The sequence below is a fragment of the Chionomys nivalis genome, chromosome 8 (genome assembly GCF_950005125.1).
Source record: "Chionomys nivalis chromosome 8, mChiNiv1.1, whole genome shotgun sequence".
Taxonomy (NCBI): domain Eukaryota; kingdom Metazoa; phylum Chordata; class Mammalia; order Rodentia; family Cricetidae; genus Chionomys; species Chionomys nivalis.
Genome location: NC_080093.1, coordinates 73,274,125 through 73,300,268, shown reverse-complemented (window position 1 = coordinate 73,300,268; position 26,144 = coordinate 73,274,125). Strand labels below are relative to the sequence as shown.

General features: G+C 41.6%; 1 protein-coding gene and 1 pseudogene across 1 annotated transcript; one reads left to right on the top strand and one right to left on the bottom strand.

Annotated features, from left to right (window-relative positions):
• Positions 1 to 112: 112 nt before the first annotated feature.
• Positions 113 to 25,613, bottom strand: Zkscan2 (zinc finger with KRAB and SCAN domains 2). Its single transcript, XM_057779722.1, has 7 exons — positions 24,631 to 25,613; positions 23,691 to 23,877; positions 20,756 to 20,826; positions 20,260 to 20,386; positions 12,677 to 13,366; positions 7,404 to 7,895; positions 113 to 2,653 (listed from the first exon to the last, which is right to left on the bottom strand). The coding sequence occupies exons 1-7, from the start codon at positions 25,027 to 25,029 to the stop codon at positions 1,734 to 1,736; spliced, it is 2,886 nt and encodes a 961-aa protein (XP_057635705.1). The 5' UTR covers positions 25,030 to 25,613; the 3' UTR covers positions 113 to 1,733.
• On the top strand, positions 3,552 to 5,268 carry LOC130880606 (transcription initiation factor TFIID subunit 7-like; annotated as a pseudogene).
• Positions 25,614 to 26,144: the final 531 nt, after the last annotated feature.

The window sequence follows — 26,144 nt, the reverse complement described above, 5'->3', positions numbered from 1 at the left end:
ACAAAAATATCATCTCTAGATGTTTTCAAACAAGAGAGCATCTGACAGGAGCACAACCTAGCAAGAGCCCTGACTATGGTTCTCCTTCTACTATACTTGGGACTTCTTCCTCCCCCAAAGCAAAGCTACACTGGGTTACCTATGTATTAAAGGTATGAATGCTATAGGCCTCATCTTCAAGTAACTGGTTTGGGAAGATCAAATTCTTTTTTTTTTTTTTTTAAATATTTATTTATTTATTACGTATACAATATTCTGTCTGTGTCTATGCCTGCAGGCCAGAAGAGGGCACCAGACCTCATTACAGATGGTTGTGAGCCACCATGTGGTTGCTGGGAATTGAACTCAGGACCTTTGGAAGAGCAGGCAATGCTCTTAACCTCTGAGCCATCTCTCCAGCCCCGAAGATCAAATTCTTGAATTTCATCTGTAATTCTATGAGTTAACTATTTACCCACCAGAAACTTTCTGACAATATTTAGCTGACTAATGCCAGGGGTTATCAAAGACATTTCCCCCAGATGAGGAGGGAAATGGGGAAAATAAGGTGATTCTCTGAAGTGGAACTTTATAAACAGCTCTACCTTCACTGAGTGAACCACAGAGCTGTGGAATGATTTAGGACTCTCTAGTCAGGTTTATGATCCTAATAACAGGAACTAGAAGCTTCCGAACCAGAGGCTAGTATGTGTGACGTCAACCCTGGAAATGTAGTCTGGACTGAGGTAGTAGCTCTTTGATTTAAAGCAGGCCTAAATAGTCCATTAAATATTTCAGGTCTCACATCCTTCTTCCTTACAATCTTAAACTTTCAGAAATACTATTATATGACACTGAAATGTAGAGCTAGGCAGTTTACAATATGCTAGCTTATCAATAGGTCTTATAGTCTGAGAACTGATAGGGTAGAACTAGACTCTGAAGTCTGATTTTCTCTTAATGAGACAGCACTACCATGCATCCTCTCCCATCTGAGTGGGTCAAGGTAGTCTAAAAAGGTCAGGCTAGAGCACCTACAACAATTAAGAGGTAAGTATAGACTTGTGATGAACAATGAAAGATTACTTGTCCCTGGAGAAGCAGCAGCCACTGGAGTTAAGTCTTCAGGAACAGAGAGGGAGATGAAGGGTAAGTGCTTCTCTTGGTGGGGGACAAGGTATTAGCAACATGACTTCAGCAGCAACACAGGGAATTGGGATCAACTTTCTAATGCAGACATCTGAAGGACGCTATAAAACTTTTGCTCTTGTTTTATACCCTCAAAACAAATATTGATCTGATATAGTTTTGATCAAACTCCTAAAAGTTCTACCCAGATATAAAAATCCATTGTCAAGTTGCTGCTAAGATCTTATATGGGTGATAACACTATAAAACGTTTCACCATTCATATATTTGAAAAGAACTCTCACCCACGTGTAAGAGTTTTGAAAGTTGTTGGAGAATAGCATTAGCCTCAACATTCTTATGGGAATTTTATTCTCAACTCAAAAAAAAAAAAAAACCCAAAAAAACAAAACTTATTCTCTCACCTACTGAAAGTCAAGACTCATAGGAGAGAGGCAATCTGAGCATGTTAGAACATGAGGTGAGGGCAGATGAAATAATTTAGCTTACTTATACTCTCAGGCCTGTCTTGGGAACTGCAATTTATAGCTAAGTAAAGACTGCTTCAAAGAATGGGAGGAGTAGGGCAAGATGGCTGACGGGCGTGTGGAAAAAGGAGCTCATTGTCAAAAGGTCTTCCTGAATTCATCACTGTTCCCCCTCAGCAGGTTCTCTGGTGAGTACCCAGAGGGAGAGTGTGGCAGTTGTTTTTCTCTCATGTGGACTTCCCGGTGTTTGGTGAGGAAAGAACTTTTACTGAAATGTTTGCCACACTGGGCACATGTATAGGGCTTCTCTCCAGCATGGATTCTCCGGTGTTCTCGGAATCTTGTGCAGTTATTGAAGCTCTTCTCACAGTCCCCACATTTGTAGGGATTCTCTCCAGCATGGACTCTGCAATGGGCACTGAGGTGAGAACTGTTGGTGAAGCTCTTCCCACACTCTCCACACTGACAGGGCTTCTCTCCAGTGTGCGTTCTCTGATGGATGATAAGACTTGAGCTCTGACTGAAGCTTTTCCCACACTCCCCGCATCTGTACGGCTTCTCTCCAGTGTGGATTCTCTGGTGGGCTCCAAAATTTGAGGAGTCATTAAAGCTTTTCCCACAGTCAAGACATTTGAAAGGCTTTTCCCCCGTGTGGATTCTTTGGTGTCTGATTAGGCTCCTGCTTCTACCAAAGCACTTCCCACAGACACCACACTTATGAGGGTTTTCCTTCTGGTGGGTCATCCTGCACAAAAGACGAGCACTCCTTCCAAAATTTTCTCCATATTTGAGAAGTCTGTATGGTCTCCTTCCCACAAAAGGCCTCTGATGCACAGTAGCCTTCCCTATATCTCTAGGTTGAGACATCAGTTTTCCCTGTCTAATTCCTTGAAGGTTTTCCCATTGTCTTCCTGAGATGTATTCCCTTTTACAATATCTACTGGGGTTGGTATTTAAAACAAATCTTTTAGACTTTTCTATTAATGCTCCGTGGGGCTCTTTGTTCTTAAATATTACCTGTGTTGGATCCTCCTTAATACTACTTCCAGTTTCAAAATCTGGAAAAGGAAAAGATAGTAAAATTTCATAAAACTCCAACATTAACAAAAATAATTTAATAGTTAATCATGCCTACAATGGTTATGATCCTTTAATGTTTATGGCTACACACTGTGACTTACTGATACACTATGCTTTAGCCTCTTTCAGTTCTATAAAAAGGCTAATGACATTTGCTACCATGTTGGTTCTCAGAACTGTTTTGAACTGAATTGCTATTCAAGGTACCATTCCTCATCTTATCCTTATTAACTCAGCAACAACTTGGCTTATCTCTCTGAAGTTGTAAACCATTCTATTTTCCTTCTTTCACATCTACACTAAAATATTACACTATACCTTATTTGAATAATCTCTAATGGACAACTCCAAATTCCTCAAGATATTTCTAATTCTTCAATAGCTAGCCAGGTTCTAGCCTAGGGTACTATTTTCCCCATATGATCTTGTAGCTGGTTTTTCTGGTTACCTCAGGGACCACAATAATACAAATACTCCTTTATAATATTTCCAAAGCTAAATTTTCATTACACCCCATTCACTATAAAGTACATCTTAGATTCCACTTCTCTGTGAATTTTATGGGAAGCATGACATAGTGAAGAGCCAGAAGCTTTGTAATGACATAGTTTGGTTCTAACAACATCCTGGTCTCTAGTTAACTGTGTTTTTGTTATTAACTTTTAATTATGGGAAATTCACACAAACAGAAGAATGAACAGTGTAATGTGTATAAAGAACTCCCATGAACTATTTACTTACCTTTAGCAATGATTTATTATTTATGGCTAATCCAGTGTCATCTCTATTCCCATCTATTTCCTGGTCTCTATCCAGACACTTTGATGCAAATTATAAAATACACATTATTGGTTTTCTGCGTAGGTGGGTGGCGGACGGAGGCGGTGAGCTCCGGAGTCCGCTGCTGCGAGCGACGGCCGTCGAGATTTCGCGCCGCGGAACCTGAGCCCTTTCGTTGGTGGTGCACAGGTCGGTGTGCGGCTGCGGCGGCCGAAAGCGCGGAGAAACCAAAAGGCTGATGCACGGCTCCCCCGCCGCTTTGCTCCGGCAGCGGGAAGCTGTACCTGGCCAGCTGACTGAGCTGAACTCTTTTAGAGCAGCAAGCATTTGTTGGAGGAGTAACTCCCAAGGAATTAAAGATGAGTAAGAGCAAAGACGATGCGCCTCATGAACTAGAGAGCCAGTTTATCTTACGATTGCCCCCAGAATATGCCTCAACTGTGAGAAGGGCGGTGCAGTCTGGACACGTCAACTTGAAGGACAGACTGACCATTGAGTTACACCCTGACGGGCGGCATGGAATTGTCAGGGTGGATCAAGTGCACTTGGCCGCAAAATTGGTAGATTTGCCTTGTGTTATGGAAAGCTTGAAAACCATCGATAAAAAAACCTTTTACAAGACAGCAGATATCTGTCAGATGCTTGTATCCACAGTAGATGGTGACCTATACCCTCCTGTGGAGGAGCCGGTTGCCACCGCTGATCCCAAAGCAAGCAAGAAAAAAGATAAGGACAAAGAGAAAAAGTTTGTTTGGAACCATGGAATCACTCTACCTCTAAAAAATGTCAGAAAGAGAAGATTCCGGAAGACAGCAAAGAAGAAGTATATTGAGTCTCCCGATGTGGAAAAAGAAGTGAAGCGGTTGCTGAGTACCGATGCTGAAGCTGTCAGCACTCGTTGGGAGATAATTGCTGAAGATGAAACAAAGGAGACCGAAAATCAAGGCCTCGGTATCTCCTCTCCAGGAATGTCTGGCCACAGGCAGGGCCATGACTCACTAGAACACGATGAGCTTCGAGAGATATTCAATGACCTCAGCAGCAGCAGTGAAGATGAGGAAGATGTCAACATCATTGACACCGTGGAAGATCTGGAGAGGCAGCTACAAGACAAGCTCAATGAGTCAGATGAACAGCACCAAGAAAATGAAGGAACCAACCAATATGGGAATTCAGAAACAGATTGTTAACATGAAAGGCAAGCTCCAGGAGACCCAAGACAGGGCAAAGTGCCAGGAGGATCTCATCATGAAAGTAGAAAACTTGGCTCTCAAGAACAGGTTTCAAGCTGTTCTGGATGAATTCAAACAAAAAGAAGACAGGGAGAAAGAGCAGCTTAGTTCTTGCAGGAAGAACTAGAATCACTCCTAGAGAAGTGAGAATGTTGATTTCCGTTCTTTGGTCAGCTTGAGAAAATTTTTATTTTCATAATAACGATCTCAGAATTATTTGCTATAGTGTTAGGAGTTTTGTTGAATTTTGTTGGTTATTTTTGGAACTGTTACCAAGGTTTTCATTCTTTAGGAAGTAGGGTTACATGGGCAGGTGTAGGGAAGTTGTAAGAATAGTGAACAGTTGAACTTTAATCGTTCACCATAGGACTTACATTTGTCTCTTTTCCAGAAGTTTTTATTTCTATTCTGTGGTGCTAAGATCAGTAAGAAGCTAGCCTACAGGCAGTGAAGTTATTTTTATTTTTTTAATGTATGTATACAGTAGCTATTTTATTAGCTACCCAGCAAGTTTCCATGTATAGAAATGTAAGTTTTTGCACAAGTTGTTTCTTGCACAATAAAAGCTACCAGTTTTTGCATTAAAAATACATATTATTGTCTTTTATAAATATTTCACAAGCTGACTATCTTGGGCTAAACCTAGGTTTGATTCCCCCAAATCTTTGTGATTAAGTACGTACTATAACATCTTGTTCTTACTCGTAGGTATCAACTGACTTCCCTTCCACATATTCAAGTGAAATTGCTGGTTAGAGGACTAGCTTTGGCATGGGTGAGGAAGAGAAGGCAGTCAACAGTCAGTTCATTAACTTATATAAAAAAGCTACAGTAAAGTTACTTTTGATTAGTACTCTTTTTGAGGTTTTATTATTGGATTCAATATTGTTATGGGATTTAGAGAAGTTATAACCTATTAGTTGACTCAGACAGTAACTGGTAATTTGGTTACATTCTGAAAGTCATCTAAAAATAATATTCACCAGTATTCTTTTCACAGTTATTAAAAAGGAAGTTGGAACTTGGGATATGACGCAGTAGTTAAGGACTTGGGTTGTTTTTCCAGATGAATAGGGTTTATGGCTCACAACTATCTGTAACTCTAGTTCCAGGGGTCTGGCACCCTCTTCTAGCTTCTGTGGTTTACCAGGCATATACATGTGGTACATGAGGGAAAAAAACCCCAAAATAAAAATAAATAAATAACATTTAAAGAAGTTATAAACCCTGTCTGAGACAGGGTTTCTCTGTGTAGCATTGGTTGTTCTGGAACTCATTCTGTAGACCAGGCTGGTCTCAAACTCAAGAGATCTGCCTGTTTCAGTCTCCCGAGTACTGGTATTAAAAGTGTGTGCCAAAAACCTGGTTAGATTTACTCTTTATGATTTCTCATATAAGTATCACCAGACAGCATATGTACGAAGTCCTTGCTCTGCTGTAACTGGCTGGACATTAGCTCCTCTTAATGGGCCTCTACAACTAATTCAGGCAAAGCAGAAGCATTGGCTTCAATAAATCAGTGTGAAATGCTTCACATTCTGACATATCCTGTGGCTACAGAGACAGAGCTCCCATCCTTTAGGAGCATGCTGCTGCCTGGGAGGTTGGTTTTAGGACATCAAAGTGTTTGGTACCATAAGATAAAGTGTGGGAGTTGAAAGAATTTGGATACACAGATGTGTAGAGCCGAATATGTTCAAGGTGTGGGTGGTTCGGGAGAGATCATGAACCATGACTTAGATATGAGAAAGCTTACGGAGCATGTAGAACACAGCAAGAAGTTTTGTTTCAGGAAAGCATAGAGAGAGAAAACACTAGAACATATGCCTTGAATGATAGGATGAGCCCAGATTAAAGATGGTTCAATCAAAACATGAGTGAGAAGCAGGGCAGGATGGCGCATGCCTACAATCCCAGAAATCAAGAATTAGAGGCAAGAGGACCATACATTCTAGACCAGTTTAGGATACAGTTGGGACCTTTCTCTCTCTCTCTTGGGACCCTCCCCCCTTAAAAAGTATGGTTGAGAAAATTAGGGTTTGAGACTTTTATAGTCTAGGCAAGAAACAGAGAAAGATGGAATAGAATAATGGCTATCTATTACAATAAAAGTAGGGGCAGGCAGAATTAACAGTCTACTTAGCAAGTAATATCATTTGCCTGGATGTAAATGCTGAGTGAGGAGGCCGGAAATTGATCTTTAAAGGGCACTTGTGGGGTTTTACTACATTTGATGCTTGAGCTGGCAGTTAGATGCCAGTGAGGACAGGCGATGGGCAAGAGCAGGCTGCTGAGCTCAGGACCAGGACAAAACTTCTCATCTTGTCCCTGCCCATCCTTTTCCTCATGTACACTACACAACAGTGAGATGCTTCTGATTTGAGCTTACTGACCTTCCTCCTCCAAGTTTTTTTAAAGGGTAGAATCTCACATTCTTCTTTAAAGTACTTCTAGAAACAAAACACTGCCTGACCACCAAGACAGAAACTAATGCTAAAGTCCCCAAACCTGAGTCAACAGAATATAAGTAGCGTGGAAGGGAAGGACCACAAGAACAGGACCCACTTTACTCAGTTCTACTTCCCGTTTCTCTAACAGCAAACGGCATTCAAATATTTGAGTGAATAAACATGCACGAGCCATGTGCCAGGTGTACTGGTTTTTCAAGAAGTCACATTTTCTCCCCACTTTGACCAAAAACCCCAATAACCCTTACCTGTTAGGCTTTGAGGTATGTCTGTAGGTTCTTGGAATTCTGGCTCTTCTATAATTTCCTCCTCACTCATTCTCTCGCTACTAGAATCTTCTAACACTGCTTCCTGTGAGGTCTCTTCAGGTTCCCAGATTGTAGGCTCCTGGGGTTCAACCTCAATGTGTCCTCTTTCTTGCCTTGAGAGTGGTGGGATTTCTTCTGAGGTGTTGGTGGAAAGGGCAGACGTTCGGCAGTTAACGAGGGCATCCATCTCCTTGTAAAATGCACAGGACTCCAGTACATGGCCATTCTTCACTTTTCGGTAACTCTTCTGAAGGCTTTTGAACTTGGTCCGGCATTGCTCTGGTGTCCGGAGAAAGCCACACTCTCGAAGCTGTTCAGCCACAACTCCATACAATTTGCTCTTCCGGTGACAGGCTTGAAGTGCTTCATAAAACCGAGTCTCACGAAGGATATCAAGAAAAGTTTTAGTTTCTTCATAGCCCCAGTGCACACCTGTCATTCAAGGATAAAGTTTAAAGATATAAAGAGACTGGAGCTTCTCTATTACACACACTATAAATGATAGAGAAGCCCTATTCTGGGAGAAAAACTGTGAAACACCATCTTTTGGACATGATAGTGTACTCACGAACTCACAACAGGTATGGCTACAGAAACTCTACTCTAGCATAGGTGTGTGTGTGTGTGTGTGTGTGTATGCGTGCGTGTGTGTAGTACTTGACAACTTCTGGAGGAAGAAGAACTATTCTTTTTTGAGTGTTCCCACTGGTATGTTACCCATGCTTCACGGGATGGCCCCATACTCACGTACGCAAGGGGAGCACTTATTGGATTTAGTGTGTTCATAAATAAATGATGGGTATTTAAGAAATACATGAAGTTTGGATGGGGAGTTGGGGGGGCTGGAAGGAAATGGAGGGTGGATATGATCATATTTCATTGCATACATGTATGAACTTCTCAAGGACAAAGAAAATTATAACTAAAGTCTTACAATAGCAACAGGAAATATGGAATATACAGAAACAAACTTTGTAAAACACAGTAAAGTCTACGTTTAAAAAATCTGTAATTCTTTATTCAAAGATTAACTAGAAAAAGTGAGATGCCGTGTTTCTAGTTACAAAGACTCAAGTTGCACAGATATTGATTTCAAATGAATAGGCAAATCCCAAAAGCAGCAGTTTAATTGGAAGAGGAAGTGTAGTCTTCGACACTGCCACTGTTATGGAGACTAACTGAAGCACTCAGCCATCTAGAGTGTCTTTTCCACGTAGTTCATTCAGAACACTGGATTACAACCCCAAAAGAACAGCCTGAAATCGCCTACTAATTCTTTTACTAGTTTTCCTTGAGAATCAGAGTCATGTCCAAGTAAGTAGTTCTAAGTCTGATAACTCATCTAATCTTCTAATTCGAGACAGAGTATAATCTGTATGGCACAGACAGCAGAATACAACGTTTCTTAGTAGTTTGTTAAACATGCTTTTTGTTTTGGAAAAAGTAGTTGCTAGCCTCAATATTTACTGGATACTTCCAGTTCCATCTATAAACTCCTACACTTGAGACCACACCCAAGAGCCTTATCCTCATGTTTTCAGATTTGTAAACACCTGTGTATGCATGACGATCCTTCCATTTGTCAGCAGATCTGCTTAATTTAGGCACACATCCTCATGAACACACTTCCGGCTTTCCTAGCCTGACTTAGTTTTTCATTTTATTGATGAACTTATCACCTTTATTACAATGAACTAGGAAAGGCATCAGTAATAAGAGTGATGCATTTTAGCCTTTTAAGACTAACTTTACTTGTTATGTCCTGCTGAACACCAGTAACAACCCTGTGAGTTCTTACTCATATGTTCCACAGGGGGAAACTGAAACCCAGTATTGTTACATGATATAGCTACTGTCAAAGAGTTATTAACTGGTTGTTTAATTTTGTGTGTTTTGGTCTCCAAATATTCAACAGTAGGTTTGTATGCTGCTGCTGCTGCTGCTTCTTCTTCTTCTTCTTCTTCTTCTTCTTCTTCTTCTTCTTCTTCTTCTTCTTCTTCTTCTTCTTCTTCTTCTTCTTCTTCTTCTTCTTCCTCCTCCTCCTCCTCCTCCTCCTCCTCCTCCTCCTCCTCCTCCTCCTCCTTCTTCCTCTTCTTCTTCCTCCTCCTCCTTCTCCTCGTCCTCCTCCTCCTTCTTCTTCTTCCTCCTCCTTCTCTTCTTCTTCTTCTTCTTTTTTTGAACAAGATCTCACTGTGTAGTTCAAGATGGTCTCAAACTTACAATCCTCCTGCCAGGTCCTGAGTGCTGGGATTATAGGTTAGCAGCAGCAGGCCTAATCTCCTTTAATGCCTGTCTTCTATAGAGGGTTCATCTCCTATGATGAGGGGTGTGTAGTTTTTTTTTTTTTTTTTTTCGGTAATGTATTAATCTTGGTTCAGTGAATTTGTAATTAGTGATATATTTACACTTATTTCTATCAGAATGAGAATGGCTCCCATAGACTCCCACAGAGAATGCCTGGATCCCAGTTGATGGAACTAAGCCAGATTAGTCTTGGAACAGGGTACTGATGTGATAGGACTGACCATGTAGTTTTTTGAAGAAATGTGGAAAACTTTGGACTAGGGAAGTGGTTGAATGCTGTAAGTGAAGTTTAATGGGCTATCCTAGTAAGAACATGGAAAACAGTGGTGTGTTGAAAGTTATGTATACCATGGAGGCTTGTATATTCAGGAGGTTTTAGAAGGGAACAATTATTAGCTAGAGACCACTGGGCTATAAACTATTATTATGATATTTTTGCAAAGAATGTGGCTGCTTTTTGCCCTTGTCTTAAGAATCTGTGTAAGGCTAACTAAAGAGTTTTGGAGTATTCATTGGCAGAGATTTCAGGGTGGCCTAATACTTACTGTATCATGTGATTACTAGTAATCACTTTTATGTGAGTCTATGATGAAAAGGAGCAAGCAGAGCAAAAAGAAAAACAAACTGTACAATCTGAGGAGAAGAAAAGCAACAGGAAATTTAATGCTGGAGCCAAGTCTTGTGTTCTAAGAGATGAGAACTTTAAAGACAGGCCCGATGTGAAATGAAATAAAAAATAGTGTCCTCAGGACAACACCCCATTCAGCTAAGCTTCCAGCTTGTAAAAAGGAAATGCCAAGGAATTTTCTGCTTCTGAAACAAAGGAAAGCTTATGAACAAATGAAAGCAACAAATCAAAACTTATGCAAGGGGCTGGAGAGATGGCTCAGTGGTTAGCAGTACTGACTGTTCTTCCAGAGGTCCTGAGTTCACAACCATCTATAATGAGATCTGGTGCCCTCTTCAGGAGTGCAGGTATACATGCAGGCAGACTATTGTATTTATAATAAATAAATAAATCTTAAAAAAACTTATGCAAATGTAATTTAAGGAGGGCCGGATTCCACCCCAAGCTTGCAGCAACTTCGGCCACAGGATTCTATCTTTTGAGTCACGAAGGATATAGTAGTGAAGGGGCTATGAATCTTCTTCCTCAGTTAAGGAAAGCCATTAGGGACAGGCATATGGCAGGGGAGTCCTTGTATGGAGGTGCAGAAAAGTCATTTTGTGAAGCTGTGAAAGTGAAGATTGGATTGTGTTAGAGACCCCAGGATGTTGGAGGTACCAAAGTCATGGGATATCTGCCAGGGAGAGCTGCATATAGGGAATGATACCAGCTCAAAAAAGAGAAGTGTGTTACAGTTAGCAAAGCTGGAAGGGAAAAGTCATCAAAGGCTTTTAGCATTGGACACAAAACTACAAGACTAGGGGTTTGCCCTGCTGGGTTTTGGTCTTGCGTTGGTCCAGTATTTTCTTACTATGCTCCCATTCCTCCTTTTAAGAATGGTAATATATATTCTGTGGTATTATATGTTGCAAGTATGTAACATGCTTTTTTTTTTAATTTTGCAGTTGGTTCCAATTAAGAGACTGTCTTGACTCTCAGAAGAGACTCTGGACTTTTAAATACTTTTAAGACTGAAAGATTATGGGGACTAAATGCATTTTATTATATGGTAACAAGCTTATGGGGGCCAGGATGTAGGATATGGCAGTTTGAATAAGAATGTCCCCATGGTTAGTGGAACTGTTTGGGAAGGGTTAGGAGGTATGGCTTTGTTAGAGAAGGCATATCATTGGGGGAAAGCTTTGAGATTTCAGAAGTTCACACCTTTCCCACTTAGAGTTCTCTCTCTGTCCCTGTCTCTCCCCCCTTTTCTACTTGCTGATAAAAATGTAAGATCACAGCTACAACTCCAGCACCAAGACTGCTTGCCTGCTGCCATGTTCCCTGCCATGATGGTCATGGACTCTAATCCCCTGGAACTGTGAGCCCCAACAAACTCTTTAGATTAACAGAAAAGTAACCAAGACATATTGTTTCTGTATTTATTTATTTAGAGAAGGGGCTTTGCTATATGGTTCAGGCTGGCCTCAAACTCTTACTGTTTCTGCTTCCCACATTCTGGGGTTATAGCTGGTGTGCCACCAGGCCTGGCTCTTCCTATTGCTTTTATGTGACTCATTGTTTTGTGTTTTGTTTACTCTCCTTTCAAGCCTTTTAAATTGGACAGAATAAAGTTTGTATTTCATTTCCTCTTATCCTTTACACTGTTTTGTAACTGGCCATACTGTATGGACTAATAAGATATCCTTCATCTATTACAAACTAATACAACTGGTTATACTAATCCTCAAATAATATTAGAAACTTAGAACTCTTTAGCTCCACTTACCTTCCTTCAAAAGGAAGGTATAATAAATATGATTTATGATATTCCTTCCATAGGAAGGTATATAATAAATATGATTTATGATATGTGTATATATGAAAGTCTGCATCTGTGTGTCTGGTGCCCAGAGGCCAGAAGAGGGTGTTGGATTCACTGGAACTGGAGTTACAAATGGTTATGAGTTACCATGTGAATACTGGAAGCTGGATGTGGATCCTCTGTAAGAGCAGCCTGTGCTCTTATCCACTGAGTCATCTCTATACCCTGATCACCGAATATTTAAAAGCATGCTTAGCTCTAACTTGAATAAGAGCTTGCAGGCTTCTCACAATTGTTACTCAGGCTGTGCTAGGTACAGCAACAAACACCCAAGTGCCCTTTTAGTTGTGGGGCAACATCATAGTGAAAGCAGCATTGAGTGTGATAACCCTCCCCAGGATTAGTCTAATTTACTACTTTCTCCACAGGAAACACTTCTATCTTCACACCAAGAAAAAAAAACAGCATAATTCTTACCACTTAGGTTTTGAAACAAGACAGGGGCAGAACGAATTTCAGACTTGCGTATAAACTCAATACCCACTTCATCACCATCGGAGTCTTCAGCACCTTCTTCCTCCTCCTCCACCAAACTGACTTGTTCTTTAGCACTAATGCCAATGTTCTTTAGTCTGGGGAGAGAGATCACGGCTTTTGTCTTATCAGTAGATGAAGTACGGGCTGCAGGGTTTAACAAGGCATCCATGTCCTCAAAGAAGGCACAGGGTTCTAGCATGTGGCCATTTCTCACTTTTCGATAACTTTTCTGAAGACTTTTGAACTTGGTCCGGCACTGCTCTGGTGTTCGAAGGAAGCCACATTCTCGCAACCATTCAGCCACAGCACCATATACCTGGCTATTTCGGGGACAAGCCTGGAGTGTTTCATAAAAGCGAGATTCCTTGAGAATTGCAAGAAAAGTCTTGGTTTCCTCATAGCTCCAGTGTACACCTGCAATTTTTTCATCTTCTAAACCCCACTGCTGCTGTTCTCGCCACACTTTCCCTGAATTCCTTGCCGGGATTTGAACAGCATGCACTGATTTCTCTTTGATGTAGTTGCTTCTCAGAACACTATTCTTCTTATTTGAGGAATGTAGACCTACAGTCCATGGTTCCTTTCTCTGTTCCAACTGGGCTATCTTGTTAGATGTAGACACAGTGCCTCCTACAGTAAGAGAAACATATTTCACAATAGGCACAGATGTCATTACTACACATCCAAATTTCCTGTTGAAACATCTCCTGGACTATTTTTTTTTTTTTTTTTTTTTTTTTGCAGCTCAGCATTCCTCAGCCAGGACCATGCACACTGTAGTTATTTACATGATGTCTTTAAGCACAGAAATCTAGAAATGCTATCTTACTCTCATGTATATACTGCTTTTGTCTAGTTAATTCTTTCAGGAATACTCTCAACAGTAAGACATATTCCTCTAGTTTTGACTCTTTCTTTTGGATGACACTATATCACACTGTAGATTAGGCTAGCCTGAAACTCACTGATGGCTTCAAATTCATAACAATCCGTCTGCCTCAGTCTCCTGAGTGCTAGGGTGTAGTCCCAGAGTCGCCACAGCTAACTTAGTATTTTTTTCATTTTACTTATATATGTGCCCCAACACACACACACACACACACACACACACACACACACACACACACACACATGCATACACCCATGCATGCATGCACACAATACACAACTGGGGCTATTAGTGAAGTAAAGAATTTGTATTAAGCTATATTAATCACACAATCTGGTATTGCCATAAAACAAAGAAAGTAAACTTGAATAGACAGCCCTGAAATAAATCCATCCATATATGGTCAACTAATCTTTGATAAGGGAATAGGAAGGTATGTTCAATGAATGGTGCTAAGAAAACTGAGTATCTACATGTACAAGAGTGAAACTGGACTTCTATCTTATACTATTTGCAAGAGTTAACTTGAAATGCATTAAATGCACATGGGGCTGGAGAGGATGCTCACTCAGTTGGTAAAGTGTTTGCTATATAATCATAAGGACCTGAGTTTGATCCCCAGCATCCATGAAAAAGGCAGGCTTGGTGATATGTGTTTGCAATCCCAGCAGAAGGATCTCCAGGATATAAACTCTCAGCTACTGCTCCGGCACCATGGACACCAATCCAGAGGGTTAGAGTCCATGACCACCATTTCAAGGAACACGGCAACAGGCAAGTGAGGACCATGTTTCAAAAAGTATGGAGGAAAATAACAGAAGAAGATACCAGACATTGGCCACTGGCCTTTATATGTACACAAACACCCTGTATTCCCCCACATGCATGTATATACATGAGACCTAAACATAGGACCTGCAACCATAAAAGTCCTAGATGAAAGAAAGCATAGGGAAAAAAGTAATTGGCCCTAGTCTTGGAAATTTTTTTTTTGGCTATAACAACAAAAGAGGCAATAAAAGCTTTAGCATAGCAAGAAAAATAATCAACAAAGTAAAGAAATAACCTTCAGTCTAGGGAAAATATTTATAACCATATATGTTGTAAAAGGTTGAAATTTAAAATGTACAAGGAACCATATAATTCATAGAAAAACAGCTGATAAAAATGGGCAAAGAATCTGATATGCAAATGACCAACAAGTGCACGAGAAGGCACTCAACATCATTAATTAACAGAAAAGAACAAATCAAAATCATAATGAGTATGACTTCACATCTGTTAGAATGGTTAGCGTCAAGAAGATAAGATAGAAAGTGCTGGTAAGGATATATAGAAAATGAACCCTATGCACTGTTGGTGGGAATGTATACTCGTCCAGCCATTGTGGAAAACTATGGATGTAACTTGAAAAATGAACTTGAAAAATTACTTGGGACAACTGTCATGTGTCCCAGCTCTCTCACTTCTGGATATATTTGTAAAGGAAACCAAACTACAGCTGAGGCACCAGCACTCTGGAGTTCACTGGAACATAATTTACAAACCTAAGGAAAATTATGGCATAAACAAAAAATTTTTATCAATGGATGAATAAAGAATATTTGAAAATGGCTCAGTGGTTAAGAGCATTGGCTACTCTTCCAGAGGACCTGGATTTGATTCTTAGCACCTACAAGGTAGCTCACAACTGCCTCTAGTTACAGTTACAGGGTAACTGATACTCTCTTCTTTCCTCCCCGAGTGAGCACTAGACACACAGGTGATGCATAGGCATACACGTAGGCAAAATACTCATACACATAAAATAAAAGTAATAATAAAGGATGTGAAAATCTATAAAACGGAAAAAAGAAAAGAGAACTATAGAAAGAATGAGATCTTTCTATATCTAAAATTTTTAGATATCTTGGACTCAGAGTGTATTACATCATGTGAAATAAGCCAGATAATGAAAGACAATTATCATATTATCTGAGCTTTAAGTAGAATCTTAAAAAAACCCAATGTATATAGGAATACAACAGTGGTTTCTACTGGTTTCTGCAGGGTTTGAAGTAGGCAATACAGGCACATATAAAGAACGTATTGTAGCTATATACAGGATACATTCTGGGATCTAGTGATGCCCATAGCTTAGAATAGTGTACTTCAGACTTGTCACTTGCTGAGAGTAGATTTTAAGTATACCTGTTAACTATGTGAGGTATGGTGTGTTAATTGTGGTCATCACTGCATAATGTATATAAAATAATAAAATTTCATATCTTAATTATATAAAGTTTTATTTGCCAATTATACAATAAAAGTTTGGAAAAATTTGGCAGAAGAAACAAATATTCAAACAAAAACTTTGGTGTAGATATATCAAATAAACAATGTGAAACTGTTTTGCTTAAAGAGATTAAGAGGAGGGAAGAGAAACCTTATAATTTAGCTTCAGGGTCTGAGTCACATCAAACGCCTTTCTCTATACCAAAGAAACTACAATCTACTTTCTTTTTCATGAAGTAGAAAAATAATCAATGAGTTCACTCCCTCTGCCCCCCAAAGCCCTGACTGTCCTGGAGTTTGTTCTGTAGACCAGGCTGACATGGAACTCACAGAGATCCACCTTCCTCTGCCTCTCAAGTGCTATGATTAAAGGCGTGCGCCACCATCACATGACTGAGAGTTCACTTTTAATTGGTACAGACATATGTTTAGTGAATACTGAAAATAAATAAATCATTTCATTAACTAAAAAACTCTGTTGATGGAAAGAGGGCCTGCTTTTTGTCCTGGCTGCCCGGCTAGCTTACACCTGCAATAATCACACAGAAATTGTATTAATTAAATTACTCCCTGGCCCATTATCTCTAGCCTCTTATTGGCTAACTCTCATATCTTGATTTAACCCATTTCTATTAATCTGTATGTCACCACGAGGTCGTGGCTTACTGGGAAAGATTCAGCATGTCTGACCTGGCAGCTCCATGGTGGCTCTCTGTGCTTTCTTCCTCTCAGAATTCAGTTCTGTCTTCTCCGCCTACCTAAGTTCTGCCCTATCAGGCCAAGCAGTTTCTTTATTGATTAACCAATGAAAGCAACACATAAACAGAAGGACCTCCTACACCAAAACTCCAAACAAGCCCATCCTATCAATGTAATAAAAATTAATAAGAACAGTAAGAACATGAAACAAATTGTACCCGCTGATCTAAGTCCAGAGAAGAGCAAGTGTCTCCAATGGGAATCTCAGTCACGCCGCTTTACTCACTGCTTGTTTCACTTTTTGGTGGGGGGAAGTTTCCTTTCATTTTTTTGTTTTTGTTTTTTCGAAACAGGATTTCTTTGTGTAGCCCTGGCTATCCCAGAACTAGCTCTGTAGACTAGGCTGGCCTCCAACTCACAGAGATCTGCTTGTGTCTGCCTTCTGAGTGTTGGGATTAAAGGTGTGCGCCACCACTGCCAGGCTGGAGGGCAAGTTTCTTAACCTCACTGTATCCTGAGGAATAACACCATCTGTTCAAAGACTAGTGCACAGTTTTCCACACAGTATCCAGTATGTATGCAATGGACTTTAGCTTTCTTCTCCACATAGCATACATAGAAAGTTTGCAGGATTTTCCTAGAGAAGCCCATCAAATCACATCCTTTCTGAGAAGCACTGGGAGTGGAGACTGGTTCTTTACTTCTTATGTGAGAGAAGTAGGAGAGGAGACACACAGGCTCAAGGACTCAGAAGTTCTAGGAAGGTGAAGCAGCCAGTGAGCGACCAGAGCAGGAACCATGGCAGTTGAGCCTTTGGCATAGTTTTGGTCAAGTACTGCCATGCAGGAGGATGGGCTGACTGTTTCTAAAGTCTCATTTCTAAGAAAAAAATGTAAATTTTTTTCTACACTAACTTTAACTAAAATATCATGCAGACCAAAATATCTACAGGCCATATTTAGTCCATAACGAATTAATCTACAATAAAAGATTGGGGCAGGTGTCTCTGGGCCTGGGTCGTTTCATAAGAAATTGTATAATAAAGGAGACAGGCTGAACTGGAATTCTCAAAGTATAGTCCCTCTTCGCTAATGGCATATTTCATGAGTGACTCAAAGCAAACAGATAGGGTGCCTGATAATCTTTGAGGACCACCTTGTTAATTTTGTGATACATATCGTTTTTTGAGAAAGCATTTCTCTGTGTAGCCCTGGAACTCACTCTTTAAACCAGCATTTCTCTGTGTAGCTGTCCTGGAACTCACTCTTTAAACCAGGATGGCCCCAAACTCAGAGATCTGCCTGCCTCTGCCTCCTGAGGTTAAAGGTGTGTTCCATCACTGTTTGGCAATGCTGTGCTATTTTATACTGATCATTTTTTTAAAATTTGTTTTTTTTAAACAAAAGATAATTATTGATTTGCCTTTATTCATTTATTATATTGTTGATTTTATAATCTCAGTACTTATATTTTTTATTATTTTATGACTCAATTAATTAATGTATGTGTGTATGTGAGTGTCTGTGCACTGTAGTATGGATATGGAAGTCAGAGGACACCTTGTGGAAGTTGGTTCTCTTCTTCTACCATGTGGGTCTTGGGATGAAACGCCTATTGCTTATCTCAGCAACAAATACCTTTACTCACTGAGTTATCTCACTGGTCCTAATTTCTGAACTTCAACGATTATATTTAATATTGCCTAGTAGAACTTTCTGTGATGATGAGTGTAGCATTAATTGTGCCATCCTATATGGCAACTGAATATCTTAAATATGACTACAAAGGAATTTAGTTGCACTGAATTTTAATTAATGCAATAAACTTAACACTTTTTAAAATTTTTTTAAAAGACTCAGTTTTTAAATCTTATGTGTGCATGCACATGCACACCTAGATGTATGTATGCATACCATGTATGTGTAGTGTCTTCTTAGAACTGGAGTTACACATGGCTGTGAGCTACCATGTAGGTGCTAGGTAACAAACACATCTTCCGAAGAGCAGCAAGCACCTTTAACTGGTAGGCCATCTCTCCAGCCCCAAACTGAAAATTTAAACGTATGTATGGCTTGGAGTTACTCATCAGGCAGTACAGGATTATAGTGTTTATAATGTATGCTCTATATCCATTGGTTATAAATTGGTATCAGTGAACATTTGTACCAACAACCTGTGTGTATATGTGTGTGTGTGTGTCTGAGCATAACCCAGGTGTTGTTCCTCAGGTACAGTCCAACCCTGTATATGTGTGTGCAGGAGCACTTGTGTGTATATATGTGTAGATGTCAGAGGAAAACCTCAGGTGGCATTCCTTAAGTACTGTCATTTTCTTTTCTTTTTTTGAGACAGGGTCTCACTGTGTAGCTCTGGCTGGCCTGTAACTTGACTCAAACATCTGGCTGCTTTTGCCTCTGAGAGCTGGTTTTAGGAACTATGCCATTTCACCTGGTTTTCTATTTTATATTTTCAGAGAAGTTCTCTCATTGACTTGTAACTAACTTAGTAGGCTAGGTTAGCTTGCCAACAAATCCTAGGAATCCACTTGTGTCTGCCCCACTTCTAGGACCAGGATTATATGAATGTACTACTACATCTAGTTCTCTCTCTCCCTCCCTCTCTCTCATGGGTACTGAGGATTGAATTCAGGTTCTTAAGCAAGCACTTTACCAACTGAGCAACCCCCCTAGCTTGCTCACCTTTTTCATATTTTAGGGGATCAAGTATACCATTGTTGGGTTGGGTAGGCTACACTGACTGGTTAGTGAGCTCTTGGGATCTGCTTGTCTCTGCCTCCCCATCATGGGTTTACAAGTACATTCTACCACTGCTCACTTTTTCAAATGTGGACTTTAAGGGCCAAATTTGTGTCTTCATGCCTCCAAGCACTTACTGACTGAGCTGCCCCCCCTCCCCCGGTTCTGGTTGTGATATTACTCATTAGTCTTTGCCATTTGAATTAAAACTCACACATGAATGAATACTATTTATCTCTCCTATGAAGTAGATGCAGACAGTCCTCTGAAAACTTGCCTGGAGAGTGACACTATAGTGGTCATGTATGCCTTCACACTTGTCTACTTAAATAATTCATCAAGGTTACTAGATTTAAATCACTTTTTATTCAATATTTAAGATTTCGATCCACCCATTAGGCAGCTCTACGTTAGCTGTTGAAGTCATTATTGTTAAATAAAAACAAACTGTAGTAAGACCTGGTGACTTCACAGACCTTTAGGCTGGTGGATATAAGTTTGTACTTCCTGTACTATAAATATGGTATTCATATACAACTCCTGTTAAGTGTTGTAACTATTATTATAATGTTCTTTTTGGAAAGAGTACATGAATAAGGAAAGGGAAGAGGTAAGTAACTACAGTAGACAATCCGTGGAGATTCTTTAAGCCAGTGTTTTTCAACTTTCCTAATGCTGTGACCCTTTAATATAATTTCTCATGTTGTGGTGACCCTCAACCATAAAATTATTTCTGTTGCTATTTTATAACTGCAATTTTGCTACTGTTATGAATCATAGTGTAAATACCTAGAGACAAAAGTTTGCCAAAGGGGCTATGACTCACAGGTTGAGAACTACTGCTTTAAGCACTAACATTTACAACTATTTATCACCAGTAGGAATTAAAATATAAAAATGCTTACCCAGGGAAACCATGCTCCCTGCACTTTCCTTCCTGATTTCGTGATGGAGATCCCTGTGAGTGGGACTCTGATGTACACTCTTTCTGTAGGACAAGCTTCTCATTGTGTGGACATCTTTCTCTGGTTCCTGTAACAACACTGACACCAGTGACTACCAAGACAACTGCGAAGGCTACAAATTAGGAACAGCCATGGATGAAGTAGAGGAGGGCCCTAAAGAACTGAGTAAAGGAAACATGTGTGTCATGTGTCGAGGTAAGTGGAAGATACGGTAAATAATGAGGATGCGATAACGTAAGAGAGCTGGTCCAGCAAGGAGTTCATTACTGAGAAGACTGAGTCTAACCTCTTCTGTAAAAGAAATGAAGGGAGAAATCTCTTTGGAAGAAGTGTAAACAATGCAGGCTAGTAAAAACATGGGAAATAACTGTGACTGAATTCCCTAGAAGGAAGGCCAGGGAGGAGGACAATTACAATTAACCTGGGAGTAAATTACCTGGGTTGTCACCTCCTGATCTACAGTGTTCCATTCATCACTAGGGACAGGAACCCAGAGAGAAGAGTGAGCTAGAAAAAGAGAAGAAACAATTATGGTATATAGTAGTCTGAATTGTGGTGCTTTAATTCATGCTGCTTCTCCTTTTAAGAAACGAGAGCACAGCTGGGCAGTGGTGGCACACACCTTTAATTCCAGCACTTGGCAGGCAGAGGCAGGTGGATCTCCACGAGTCTGAGACCAGCATGGTTTACATAATGAGTTCCAGGACAGTCTGTTACACAAAAAACACTAACAGAGAAACACTGTCTCCAAACAAAAAAAGAAAGAAAGAAAGAAAAGAAAGAAGGAAGGAAGGAAGGAAGGAAGGAAGGAAGAAAGAAAGAAAGAAAGAAAGAAATGAGAGCATATTAAAATCTACAGATAGGAATGGATGATTTTTTTCAATGAGTTTAGAGCAATGCCCAAACCTACCTTATCCTAATGCTGGGCTCACAACTTCAATGCTTCTGGAGCAAGCAGGTAATACAGTGCACGAGGAGAAGGCTGGGACTGGGGAACTGGACAGAGCATGCTCCACTGAAGAGCACAGCCTATGCCTGGCTCTAGATGGTGCTTCAGCATGAGACTGTGACACTTGAAGACTCAGTATTTCTGATGTTTCCAAGAGAAGCCAGATGTGCTGACTCATTTTTATCTAAACCTGACATAAGCTAGAGTCATTTGGGAAGAGGGAACCTGTATATTGAGAAAATGCTGCCTGCCCCCACTGGCCTGTGACAAGCCTGTGGGGTGTTTTCTTGATTGATGACTGATCTGGAGGGTCCAGCCCACTGTGGATAGTGTTACCCCTGGGCAGGTGGGCATAGATGGGATAAGAAAGTAGGCTGAGCAAGCCATGATGAGCAAGCCTGTAAGCAGCACCCCTCCATAGCCTTTGCATCAGCTCCTGCCTCCAGGTTCCTGTCCTGTTTGAGTTCCTGTCCTGACTTCCTTTGATGTGAAGTGGAAATGAAATAAACCCTTTCCTCTCTGAGTTGCTTCTGTCATGGTGTTTTATCACAGCAACAGAAACCCTAAATAGGACACCAGAAACCTGGAACTTTTGTGAGATATCAAATCTTTAGAACAAAGAGCAAAAACAAAAACTCCAAATCCCAAACAAAAATTCTTTGTAGATAAAATACACAAGTCCTATTTGATGTACAAGTTACTGGTTTGTCATTCCTAGCATAAACTAATAGTTTAAGAACTGAGAACTTAGTTCTCAGTTAAGTCCTGCCAACACAGCAAACCGTACAGCAATGGGTATAACGAGCTCTTAAATAACCTTCTCAGTGCAGGAGAAAAGAGAACTTTTTATACAGCAATCTCAATGGTCTATGTCCTCCACTGAGCTCACAGGGAAACCTTCAAGAGTAATTTACATGTGAGCAGAGCTCAGAAGCTTGCTACTGCTTTCTATAGAAGTAAAAAAAAATCACTTAAAATTATGTGTATTCGTGTGTGTGTGTGTGTTTCTGTCTGTCTGTCTGCATGTGGGTGCCATGGTCTGTATGTGGAGGCAGAGAACAAAAACTTTCAGGACTTGGTTCTCTCTTTCCACCATGTGGGCCCTAGGGACTGAATTCAGACCATCAGGCTTGGCAGGAAGTGTTTTTATCCGCTAAGTTATCTTACCAGTCCCCAAATAATTTTCTTGAAAACATCATGGTCTTTGAAAAGTTTATGGCTGAAATCGCATTCCTTCACAGTTAATTATCTTTCTGAGATATCCAGCCCTCAAATTTCTGTCCTCCTTCCTCAGTCTTCAACAGACTTTTTTTTTATCCTTTTGAAAATATCATCATGGATGGCAATGTCCAGAAACATTATGAATAGGTATTTGTTATAACACCAAGTTTCTCACTTAAAGTTACTGGAGCTACCTAACTCACGTGATAAAGGGAGCTCTGATATAAAGAAATACGGGGCAATTCAGAGTCTGCTAATATTTGAAACACATTCTTTTATATAGGGTTGGTTACAGCAGAGTGCCACTGTGAATCTTTTCTTTCAGTGGAAGCTGTTTTGACTCATAGCTGAAGTTTAAAAATATTTTTTTCCATTATGGGAGAAAATAAATGAGCACTTATTGAACACTATTATGCATGCACTGGCTATTTTTCATGGCCCATTAACGACCTTGCTATTTTCTTTTACAGATAAGAGGATAGAAAGTTTGAGAAAGAACCTAAGTCCACAAAAATAAAACACAGGAGAACTGGGTTATGAACTCAGGTTGGCTTGCCTCTTTCAGCCCAAAATCACAGTGCGGGTGCAAACAAGAAATAAATGAGGTCTTTAGACAGGCTCTTTCCAGATCTCTCTGCTAGCCTATGAAGTGAAGTGAAGTGAAGACACATTTTGGGAGATGGAAAGGTAACTGGATTGGGAGACAGCTCTCTCCCTTCTATCTGACTTCCTGTATCCATATGGAGGGCAGCTAGGTATGGTATCCCTTGTTTAGGAAATACTACCATTTCTCCCTCTCATACAGCATTCTGGGATGCCTTATCTTGTGTGTGAAGTTTTGGAATAAAAATACCTTGTTTCCATTTCTCAACAGTTTTTCAAGTTGCTTGTGGTCAGCCGAGAGCACATACACATGTGGCATGACTAAAGTGAATGTTGAGCAGAGATTTTAAAACAACTGACCAGATTCAAAGCTGCCCTGGACAATCTAGGTTCCCCTAATTTCCATCTTTATGATCCTAATTTACTTTGGTAAACTCATATTCCTGACTCTTTAAACAGATGAAAAATTTCTTTACAAGTATCCAATTTATTTTTCAAATGGATATCAAAGGGACCTATACTGAGCAAGCCATAGTCTTAGGGATACTATGTAGGGATACACGGTCTCTGATCTGGGTGTACTCTGAATTCTTCTTACCATTTTTGGGTAAAGGCCTATACTCTCTTTGTTGGCTCAGCTGTTCCTGGTATCCTGAGTGGAGGCTTCCAGCTTCTTCCTGAGGAACAACCCTGCGCTGGGTCTCCAGTTGCTCTGGCTCAAAGTCAGCTACTTCCCACACAGTTCCAGGTGGGGCTTGCTTCTCTGAGGGTAGGGGGCCACTGACCTGCAAAGGAAAGTCGACATCATAATGGAAAGTAGAGGAAAAGACCTGTAAACCAGGGCACTAAAGGGCAGCAGAACTGAGAAGGAATGATGTCTCTGCGGACCGAAATGGACTCATAGGAGTTCAGGAACAGGAGAGCACTTTTTATTTGCATTTTTTTTTGTGCACGTGGGGTGGGGTGGTGGTCATTATTACAAAGACCCTGTATTTATCAAGTGCACACAAACTAATCTGAACACTAGTTGACTGAAAACTTATAAAACCAACTCCTAAACACATCCTGTGCGAGGTGAAACCACAAACCTGGCAAACACTGCAGGATTTCATGAGTTGACAAAAGGGTGTTGAAAATGACTATACCAGCATGCAAGGACGCTGAGAAATGACGGTCTGGTGGTTAAACTGGATGACTGCCAAGGACCATGGCACTAAGTGCACTTCACAAGACAATGGCTGGAAGAGTAAAGGATTAGAAAGGATTCTCAGGTATCCATGACATCTCCCCCTCCCACCAAACACAAACCTTGTGATGCATTAACTATCTAATACTGTCTAGATAGTTTTGGTAGAAACATTATACCAAGGATTAGAACAAACAGGCCATATTCTCTCTTCTATGAAAAACTGCTTTTAAGGGGGATTCAGCTTATGGATTTTTTTGGTACCATTTATTTCTATAATGAGCTCTTCTTCCAGCACCGTAGCCCTGCCCGCCTGTCTTTCCTATCCCCTTCATTTAAAATCCTCTCTCACCTTCTTTCTCAGTCTTCTGGTCTCTTTCTCCAAATGCGCTACCAGGGCCACCGCCTCCTCTCCACTTTCTGGGCACTGCTTCTGTGCCCAAGCCTGAATCTTCTCCGGGAGAATGGTGAGAAACTGTTCAATTACCAGCTGCTCGAGGATCTGCTCCTTGGACCGCATTTCTGGCTTCAACCACCGGCAGCAGAGTTCCCAGAGTTTACTGAAAGCTTCGTGGGGTCCCGTCACGTCCTCATAAGAGAACTGCCGGAAGCATTTACGAAAGGACTCACATTCGGTGCTGCCTGATCTCGCCAGAATGGGCTCTGATGCCCACTCCGAGTCCTTTTCCACTTTCATTATGATGCACTCCTCAACTTCCACGTCGACCTGAGAGTTCAGGACTGTAGCCATGATCCAACCAGGGCCAACAGGTCTAGCTCCAAGGAAGGGCCCAGAGGAGCTTCCGAGTGCCCCCTACTTAAATGCCCTTGGAAATACGGATCGGGAGGGGGATAAAAGCGCGTCAGCTGGAACAAGGAACTCCAGGCTGATTAATCAAATTTTTATTAGAATCTTGAAAAGGTAAATGTGCATCCACCCCAAAAGTCTGCAAACCCGCCCTCTTCTCCAATCAAGATGTGCCCCCTCCCGTGAGGTTCTTTCTCTAGGGGCCAAGGTCGGGAAGAGAACCGGACTCTGGGCTGGGAGGGAACACAGGGGCTGAGGACGGGCTGGGCTGAGGCGGGGAGCGGGAGGGGGTGTGTCCGCGAGGCACCGGAGGCGCGGCCGGCCCAGGGCTTTTGGTTCGGGTCCAGGCCGCCGCAGGTGTCCAGGCGGGGCAGGAGTGTCCGAGGCCGGGACGGGGCTCTTGGCGGCTCCCAGCAGCGCCCGCGGCACTCCGGACTCCTCCACACGAGGCTGCCGAGGGCCTCGGCCAGGGTTGGGGATGGGGAGGAGAAGAAGCAGCGGGACGAGGCAAGGCCTCGCGGGGCGAAGAGCTGGCGCGCAGCCTCGTCAGCTCGCCCAGCGGGGAGCGCGGGGGGCGCTGGGAGGCGCGGGGCCACGCATGCGCCGCTCGCTACCGGGGGGGGGTGGGGGTCGGCGTGAGGCTTCCTCGCAGGCGAGGGGGGGGGCTGCGTGGAGGAGTCTCGCGAGAGCGCGCAGCACCGTGACTGGCCGCCGAGAGACTTTAGGGGTGAGGGTGCGAGGGATGAGGTCGGGGCGGAGGGACACGTTGAGGTCGGACCCGTTTTCTCCAGAGGTCGTGAAGCACGGCGCGAAGTGGCAGTGAGCGTCCCGCCGCAGGCCCTGGAGATGGCCCCGTGGAGTGGTTTCCTTAGTGAAAGGGGAGGCGAGTGTGTGTGTGTCGGCGTGGGGAGTGGGGGGGACTCCTTTGTTTGGCGGAAGGATTACAGTCAGGGTTTGGCCATACATATCTAGAGTGCTTGCTGTCTGGGATCCTTAGAGCCAGCACTCGTTCTGAGGAAGGCCCTGTGATAGACTCTGTTCAAATGTATGGTCAGGAG